This window comes from Physcomitrium patens, chromosome 7, assembly GCF_059467195.1.
Source record: "Physcomitrium patens ecotype Gransden chromosome 7, ASM5946719v1, whole genome shotgun sequence".
Taxonomy (NCBI): domain Eukaryota; kingdom Viridiplantae; phylum Streptophyta; class Bryopsida; order Funariales; family Funariaceae; genus Physcomitrium; species Physcomitrium patens.
The window spans coordinates 16898298-16908218 of NC_143416.1; the positions used below are offsets into that span (position 1 = coordinate 16898298).

Consider the following 9921-nt stretch of genomic DNA (forward strand, 5'->3'; position numbering starts at 1 on the left):
CTATATGTGGGCTATATAACTAACATGTTCTACAAGCTACTAACATATGTGATATGTAGATAACTTGTTGACCAGATTTCTAGCCTATTAATTAACTACAAACACATATAAAGTCAAAATTGTATCTATAGAGCTTCTAAAAAGCTTTTCTAGAAGATATTATGAAAATAATTCAGTTTTACTTACTTGTACCTAATCATATAAGTAATTATTGGAGTATCAAAATATACATGTATAAAAAAAATTGATGGAAAAAGAGATTTTATTTTTTTAATAATTATAACTATTTTTAAATATTATAATGCATGGATCTTAAATTATGGATTTTTCTATTATATTTTTTTATATAAATATTAGTTATAAAGATAAAAAATCTTATGATGGTAGGATTGTCTTGATAGAAAATAATGTGATTTAAAAAAAAATGAAATGTATAATATTTGAATTAAAATATCTGATGGTATTATGAAAGTATTGTCATATGCTATAAATTTGATTTCTCTAGAAGCACTAGATTCTAATAGATGTAGATATAGTAGAGAAGATAGGACTCTTGAGATCATAAAATGAGCTCTAGTAGTCATAAAAGGACAAAAGTGTAAAAATTTGTATTAATTGGAAGGAGATTTTATTATACATAGAATAGAAATTATCTCAATAAAAGAAAAAAAGACCTATTTTTCTCATTTATGGCATCTTTATTTTAGCTAGATGAGTTTGTAAAGTCTCATAGAGCTCAAGAAGTAATAATAATTTAATAGAATTAACACCTATAAGTTTAATTTTTATAAGCATTGCATATTTAGAAAGCAATGTAAAATTAGTTTCAATATGTTTATACATAATACCAAAAGAATTTTAGATTATATGCATTTTAATATATGGAGACTTATACCAATTATATCTAAATCAAAGCTATTTTATTTTTTCTTTTATAAATATTTTTTAAAAAGATATGAATATTAATGATAAAAAAAGAGTCAAAGGTGAATAAATTATTCAAATAATAGAAGAATATGGTTGAGATGAAAATATTAAAGTAGATAAAATACTTATAATTAGAAAATGATAAAGAATATAAGTCAAAGAAGTTAAAACACCTTTGGAAGGAGTGTAAGATAGTGCATCACTTTACCGTATCAAATACACTTTAAAAAAATAGAATAGCAAAGAGCATAAACATAACCTTGTTGGAGAAAGCACTGGATATATTAAATAATAGGGGGCTTCAAAAGAGCTTTTGGATTAAAGTTGTAAATATTACATGCTATTTGATAAATCTCTCATAATATTTTGTAATTCAATGTAAGATTCTAGAAGAAGTTTGATCTTAAAAGCTTATTGATTACTTTAGACTTCAAATATCTGAATACCTTGCCTATGTTTATATTAGGAGTATATACAAAATTAAATTAGATTCAAAAGTAAGAAAGAGAATCTTTCTTAAGTATGAAAACTTTTTAAAGAGATATTGAATTTGAGATTTTATTATATATATGATTATTATCAACATTGATATAATCTTTGATAAAACTCTATTATTGAATATTCATAAGGATAGTACAAAAAAAAAATTATAAATAAAGATACATTAGAGATTATTCATGCAAAAATAGATGATGTTGAAACTTCTAAAAATGAAGAGATAGTTTCAAATTTGGGTGGTGAATTTAATATTAATGAAGTATTACAAGATAGACCTTAGCTTTGTAGATTATAAAGGATTTATAGAATTTCTAAAAAATATAGATTTGTAAATACAATTTCATTTACATTAATTATAGAGAATGGTGAATCCTAAAACTTTCAATAAGCAATAAAAAAACAAAAAACACCATAGATGAGAATTAGCAATGAAAGAAGAAATGGCTTCTTTGCATGATAATAAGACCTAAACATTGATGTTACTACCAAAAGATAAGAAGGCCATTAATTACAGATAGGTGTACAAGAAAAAAAAAATGAGCTCTAGAAATAGGTGGACTTAGAATCAAAGCCAAACTAATGAAAAAAGAATTAGTTCAAAAGAAAAAAGTAGACTTCAAAAAAATCTTTTTACCAATAATAAAGATTATTTTTATTTATATTTTTCTATTTATAATTACAATTATATTGAAATATTTCTCTCTAAGTTAAAAATAGAAAATAAAAAACTTGTAAGTACTCTACTTGGTGCTCATTTCAAGTTCTCTAGGACTTTTTGTCATATGTCATAGAAAGAAAAAATAGCTTTTTTTGTATTTTTTTGTAACAATTTGTTGTTTGGAGGTCAATGTATAGGATGGATTTTATAGTGAAGGAATAAGCTTAGAAGAAGCATGTTGTACTTTAGGTGTAGTATCAATAAAGTTATGAATTGAAGATTTTTTCCATAGATGTAGTTTCAAGGAAGTAAACTACATACATATTATATCTATATACATCTGATTTTGTGTTTTTATCTTTGTCATTGTAAATGTATAATTTACTTTTTATAACAAATTTTGATTTAGAAATTAAAAAAGTCCTTGATTAATTAAACTCACATTCATAATTGCCTCATAAGTGATTTTAAAATCTTATTCTTTGATAGTGGATTTAGGCATAATATTTATTTTACTTCTATCATCTATTATGATCTTATAATTTCTTTTATCCATTATTTCTACATTCGTCTCAAAGGGTCCATAATCTTAATTTTCCTTTTATTCTTCTATAGTAGTATTTTCTTCCAAATTATCAACTTCAAATTTAGATATTTTTTTTAAAAAAATTTACTTTCTTTTTCAATTTTTTTTTTTTCTGAAATCTTTATTAATGGATGGACTTTACTCAATTAACTAAAAACAACATTGGGTCTAGCTTTATAAAGATCTTACCACAAGTTATAAGTTTTTGTAAGTTTAAAGGTTCTATTAGCTATTGCATGTTTTGAAAAAATACTAGAAGTCCAAATTTTTTTTTTGCCTGCAAATTAATATTTTTCTTTACTTTAATTTTAAAAGATGGTTACTTGTCTTCTAATTTTTCAGCTATTTCTTGATTAATTTTTATCAATTCTACAAATTTAGGTGATTTTTTTGAATTATCCATAAATATTTTATCTTCTCCAAGTTATGCTAAATCTATTGGTTATTTAATACTTATAATTTTAATCACAACCAAAAAAAGAAAAAAACGTTGTCTAAGAAAAATTTCTTGCTATCTAATTATACTTAGTTGAATTAAAGAGGCAATAAATTTAATGTAGAAGGTACATCAAATTGAGCCATTGTGTATATAACATCTTAAGTTAGTAGCTATTGGTTTTGGTTTTGGTTTAATTTTAATTATATCATAAAGATCTTTACATTGTTTCTTAATTGATTTGAATTATCATTAAAAGGTGATAATTTTAAACATTGCTTGAGTCATTATAGTACATACTTGTTGAATCATTTGTAACAATAGGATTTATAAACCTTATTCTTTGCAAATTTCTTCCAACTTAGTTGTTGCAGTCTTCATGAAGAAATTGAAAAAATAACCTTATCAAATCTTATACAACAATCTATAGGATAAAAATCTCTATAATTTGAAGAATTCCTTCTAAATTCCTAAATTTCTTATTTAATATATTTCAAATTATAGAAGGCATGGAAAAACCTAAAATATAGTAGTGTTTTATGATATCTTCATTTAAAAGATTACCAATATCTTAGATATACACTATACAAAATTGCCTCATATAAGAAGTGATATCTTCTAAGGAACCTTGTTTAATATTTGTCAAAGCTAAAAGAACATGTAGTTAGTCAATTATAAGTCTAAATTAACAAAAAAAGATTACTAAGAGTTGTTTCTATTTAATAATCGATTTCTCTATATAGAATTTATATTGTGCATGTGCAAAAACCATTAAGGTTGTTAAAAATCATATAAGGTAGTATCTATAGTTGATTACTAAACTAATAATTAATATTTCAAAAACTCTTTTTATATGAATTGTTAGATTTTTATTGATTAATCTACTAAATTCGAAGAAATTGGATGAAATTGATGTTTCTCAAAATCCAAAATGTACTACAATAGGTAGTTTCTTAGGCAACATCATTAGATTAATTTGGATACTAATTTGAAATTTTTTGCATCCATTTGCTATATTAGCATTTGAAGTTGGAAAAAATGACGGATTTACTTGAGGTTTTTAAAGATGGCCTTTATCATGTTTTATTCTAATAAAATCTTATGACATTTTGTCTCAAAGCTCTACTAATATATTGGTTTCAAAAACTATGTGTTTTAATTCTACTTTGATTTATAAAATATGTCCACACAATAAAATATGGTTGATAAGAAAGTAAGTTATTTTATTCTTAAGTTTAGATTGCATATAACAAAATATATAATTTTAAGTATATTTCTTAAGGCAAAAAGATCTATAGAAGGATTAAAAATAAATAAATAAATAAATCTTTAATATTTTTAATTTTATTTTATAAAATAACATAATAAAAAAATACATTAGTTTAGATTATATAGCAATATATATATATATATATATATATATAGAGAGAGAGAGAGAGAGAGAGAGAGAGAGAGAGAAACTAAACAATTGTACTATCAACAAATAGAAATTTTGCTTATAAGCATTCAACTTGGAAATGTAATTTAAGGTGGAAGTGTCATTTACATGAAGAAATAAGATTGAAATATATTATGTTTAAAAAATATCTAAATCTTTTTTATAATTGAACATTTTTCATATTTTCCAAAAAAGACAAAAAATATGTATGACTATAAATATACACAACTATTGGACAGAAAGTTATTTGCTGAAACTTCATTTTAATACATGAATAAATGAATATCCTATAACTTGATACCAATAGGGAAAGGAACAAATGAATAAGCATTGAAACTGATTAATTAAAAATAGATCAACAAGTGGTTCAAGGTGTGTGTTAGAAATAAATAAAATGCAGCATAATAACTTGTCACAGCAAATAAATCAGAGTCCAATCTTGTATGGAAACGAGTCATGTCTGAGGCTATAACCTCAATTTTTTGTATTGAAAAGAATATTGTCAGCGGCAATCACCCCAATTTTGGGCCAGTTACTAACTGGGCTGCATCCACCACCGCCTGGTCAATGTAACCAGCAATTGCTATGCTAATAAAAATAAATATACAACCGTTGGAATGTAAGCAACAGCTTTTTCAAGTCTGAACATGACTTCATAGCTCCCAAAATCAAAGTGTGAAGTTACAATGCACACGCCTCGTAAGTCACGGCCCCTCGCAAAGACTACTATCCAAAGAATACTAGATTCATCACAACTGATCATTCCCAGACAAGATTGAGCTGTGAAAGTTGGGAATCTGTTGTCCACTAACCACGGACCCGGATCCAAACGCATGAGGTGCTGGGATTGCCATTCTTCACCACCCACAGCATGTAGTAGGTTTGTGGGAGAACGGTGGAGTACGATGGGACGCGCAGCTGAACCGTTCGCACATTCACCCAACGTCCATTCTCAAACCTGCTTTCGGGCTGGGTGGTTAAGCTAATAGGGTAGAGAGTCACCACTCGCTGGCCGTGAGAGAACGAGTGCGTCGACCAGGGGGAGCTGTTCATTGTGAAGTCGAATCTGTCAGGATTCGAAACTGGTGGTGGCGGTGGTGGCGGTGAGGATGAAGATGATGATGGAGATGGAGGTGGTGAAGGTGCTGCGGAAGCCCCGTTGGAAGGATAATCCCAAAACAAAAGTTCAAGTGTTGACCGGTACCTCACAGTGGTTGCATTGACTGATATAATTACAGGTCGTCCTCCTGAATTGGGCTGGTTTTCCGCGTATGGAGGCATGAATGTCTCCACGCTCAGCTCCGTCGGAAAATCGACAGTGGATGTCTTGGGTTTGAAGGCGTAATACCGATTTGTGTTACTGCCGGCCAGCATGATACTGCCATCCTGAGAAATCAAAAGATCAATCCAGAGATGCACACGATCAGTCCTACCTCAACGTGACGTCCAAAAATATACATGCACCATGTATAGATCATAACGTACAGCATGATGGATTGGAATGAAACCGATGGTTTGCTCGATTGATCACAAGACTTACAGTTAAGAGATTGGCGGTGGAATGGTACACCCGAGGAGTTTGAGTGGGGTTCAAAACCGTGAATCTATTGCCTGCGATCTTCCGAGGCTCGTATAGCACTGGATTGAGAGTTGGCTCAGAGCCACACTTCCAACCTTGGAAACCTTCAAGAAGGAAGTCGAGTGACGTTGCCAGTCAATACATATGGGTAGAAAATTTTACAATGCATGTTGTTTCTTAGACAGGAGAGTTCCAATGCTTTGCAGAAATTCTGAGCTCAGAGCAAGAGAGCTGCACTCACCTCTCTTAGCGCCATTAATGATCATCACATTCAAATCCGGGAGAAGGACCATGTCCCCCATACAGCGAGGCATGGGCATGGTCTCCATTGCCCAAGTGGAATTCTTTCGCAAGACGTCAAGCCTTCCACAGCTTGTAGAGCAATTCATCTGGGCCTTGACATTGGCGACGGAGCCAACCGCGGCTCCCCCGCAAACCAGAATCTCAACTTTCTTAAAGTTGTCATTGTATAGCAGCGGTAACATCACCGACGAGCCCCCACTAGGGTAGTTCCTTGGATTGCCAGGGATTTTGTCGAATTTCCGCAACACAACATTCTGTTTGTAGTCGTAGAGGATAGAGTCCCTGTTGGCAAAGATGTAAAGTTGATTTGTTGGCAGGAGATGGACGAAGGGGTAATAATTGTTAGGGCCTTTGGCATCTGCGGTGTCATTTAGGAATTGAAGGTAAATGAGTCCTGCTTTCGGTGACGGAGGACTGTATCGGGGGAAGTACTCGAGGGTAAAAGTATTGCGTCCGCCGACGATGATCTGGCGGGCATCAGGTAGAAGCGTGTTGGTGGAGTACCATCGCTGCGATAGTAGAACCGTGCCGTTACCACCCTCGACCCAGTCACAATATCTTTTTTGCGCCACCGTTGTGTAGCACTTTGGGGACAGCTTTCTGGATACGATTGATTCAGGAGCAGCCGCTGTCAGTTGTATTCGCAATAACATACGTAGCTACTATGTGAAAATGAAAGATGATAATTGGGATTGTTTAGCTACTGCAATGTTCACCTTGTCCTTTTGGTCCCTTCAGCGTCGCCTCCTGTTTGACTTAGAGTGCCGTCCCCTAGGAATTGACCGGATGAACACTGCGTGTCTGTCATAACCATGACAGGCCGCACTACCCCAGTCCAGGGATCGAGGATGACAGAATGAGCGAAACAATCTTTCTTGAGAAGTCGATCGTAGGTTGTGTTTCTACACCTTCCATCTGTTTCACATACGAATTCGCTGTGAGTACTATCAATTGCTCTTTATCCACTTGCATTACCCAACACACAAGAGACGATTAAGTACACATCCCGGGTTCCCATGAATAATAACTGCAGTTACTACAAAATGCTAGAAGATTCCCTGCAAAGGCACGACCACACTTCAGCAAAAAATCCAGGTCGTCGCACCTGGGAATGTGATGTTGGAAGGTCCGCTGTTGGTGTGATGAAGCAGTACTACTACTCCCGAGACAGGCGCCACTGCAGCGTGCATTGCTGAAATACCAGCATTTTGTGTCACTAACCTCCACTGCCCAAGCCCTGCATCAACCGCTTGCAATGAACTGAGCCCTATTGCCAGCACCGTCATCACCAGGCGCCACTGCTCCCATTTACGTCGCGAGAGTGCATTCCCATGCTCCATATCCCACAATTGACGAGCTCAGCACCGACAAGAACAGCCTGACCATCAGCCGAAGTGTGCCTACCAAAGCCCTCAAACCGAAACCAACATGGCTGTGATCTGCGTGCAAGCCAAAGCATCGAGAAACGACGCGTTCAGCCAACAGGAGGCAAATGCTGAGCAGCAAATCTCTAACCCAACGGTTACGAAGACGAAGCCACGAATCTGCCGAACCACAACTTCAGGGGAGACTAAGTAGGACGACATATGACAAGGAATAGTGGCATCCAGGCCCCCTGGACAAGGCCTGAAACCATAGAGGTCCTTTTGGCGAAAGCGAACATTGCGAGATTAGAAAACCAGCGGTACTCACTTAACTCGGTAACCATCTCCCGGTTGAGAGCTACCTACAAATAGGCCGGGATGCAGATTACAGTCTGCGACTCAGCAGCAGGAGCTCCTCAACCGAACAAACAACAGTGTCTATTCTGGCGGGATCGGTAGAACATTCCCCGCTGCTAATATTGCAGTTGGCGGTGGATTCAGTTCGGGTCTCCACTGGCAAGTTTCGAAAGAGAGGATCGGGAGCAATATTGCCCAGACATCGACCCATCCATCTATCTTTGATTGAGGGAATTGTTATTGCCCCCCACCCTACTTCGCACTGACTCCTCATATATATATATATATATATATATACATACTTGTCTGTTTATATATATGTTTATATATATGTTTATATATAAATAAAGTAATTATCTTGATTATTAAAAGTAAATACAATAAAAATATGATATAAAAATATTCAACTAATTTTGAGAGAGCATGATAGCATATATATCCTAATATTTAGACCTTACTATTTAGGTATTTAAAAATTGTAATTCTTTTAAAGGATAGTTTTATGGATTTTCTAATTCTGAAAATGTATTATCAAAGATAAATTACTCTATATTTTATTTTTATTTTATTTTATATTTTGTTGTAGATTAAAGTGAAAATTTGGAAGAAAATATGAACAATATTAAAATTTTGTTGCAGACCACTTATTGGTTTGTAAGGTAGCTTATTAAATATTGTAATGTTTTCAAGTTTCAAAGAGAAAAATATATATGATATTTAAAAAAAATCTCATGTTGTCATTATATTTGCAGAAATGGCCACAAAATAAACAAAAGAAGTTACAAAATCATCACTAAATGGAAACTTTAGCATGTATTATCACACCACAAAATCAACTAGTGGTGTTCTGAAATGTAAAACAAAGGGATATTTTATTCAACTATAACCAAGCTAGCCAATGCAATTAAAAAACCAACACCTCAAAGTATTGTCAAAAGATACACAGTATAAATGTGGATTTTGATTAGATTTTTTTTATTTTAAATCGTAACAAATAGAAAATTATTTTTAATAATACAAATTTTAAAATTTTAAAAAATCTTATTCTACCATCAACCATGTTTTCAATACATTTAATTATAAAATAAATATGAAGAGTCATAGCAAAATGGGGGGGGGTACTCCCCAAAAGTAACAGCATATTTATCAGTGCTACCTCCACCACCACCACCCACCCACACTATTTGTGCAATGGCACGTTCACACCAATTTGAGGAGTACCGGTGCTAAAATTAGCTGAGTCCCGAGTTTACAAGGCCCGGTGGAGAAGTCCCGGAAGTCAAATGTCAACGCCTTATTTTGAATGACGACAAGGGTTGCGTGTAGTGCTGACCTGGCCTCACTACTATCGTGTGAGCATTGTCCGATCTTCCAGTATCATCACCAGGATTTAGATATAACCCAAGATTTAGATACTGCAAGTTTCACAGCTGTGATTTGTACCACCATCTTCAGAGTATAATAGATTGAATTTTTCTTCGATAATTTAGGATATTGAAGTTGAATATATGACTTTTACCTTTTTACGTGGTCCAAAGTACTTCTAAATACTATATTTGGACAACATAAATAGGTAAAAATCATATATTTGGATTACAAAAATTATGTGTTTTACTTTTTATAAAAATAAACTCTTTATTGCTATGTTATGGATTGTCTTACACGATCCAAATATAGTATTTAGGAGATTGTTTTTCAAGTTCGTGTACGATAAATTTAGATGATTAAAGATTATATATTTTTTGATATTTGAAGTGTTACAGAAATAAGTCGTA

At 32.7% G+C, this 9921-nt stretch overlaps 1 protein-coding gene across 1 annotated transcript; it reads right to left on the reverse strand.

Moving 5' to 3' along the window:
• Positions 1-4662: 4662 nt before the first annotated feature.
• LOC112284498 (aldehyde oxidase GLOX) lies at positions 4663-8210 on the reverse strand. Its single transcript, XM_024524338.3, has 5 exons — positions 7531-8210; positions 7142-7340; positions 6364-7025; positions 6084-6226; positions 4663-5929 (listed from the first exon to the last, which is right to left on the reverse strand). The coding sequence occupies exons 1-5, from the start codon at positions 7763-7765 to the stop codon at positions 5351-5353; spliced, it is 1818 nt and encodes a 605-aa protein (XP_024380106.1). The 5' UTR covers positions 7766-8210; the 3' UTR covers positions 4663-5350.
• Between the last annotated feature and the right edge of the window lie 1711 nt (positions 8211-9921).

What these genes read in the sequence shown, in the direction of transcription:
- LOC112284498 (XM_024524338.3), bottom strand. Translation starts at nt 7,765, where the DNA reads ATGGAGCATGGGAATGCACTCTCGCGACGTAAATGGGAGCAGTGGCGC. An exon ending in TTCCAACATCACATTCCCAG is followed by an intron (nt 7,341 to 7,530) that starts GTGCGACGACCT and finishes TATGTGAAACAG; the next exon opens with ATGGAAGGTGTAGAAACACA. An exon ending in CCACCGCCAATCTCTTAACT is followed by an intron (nt 5,930 to 6,083) that starts GTAAGTCTTGTG and finishes TTGATTTCTCAG; the next exon opens with GATGGCAGTATCATGCTGGC.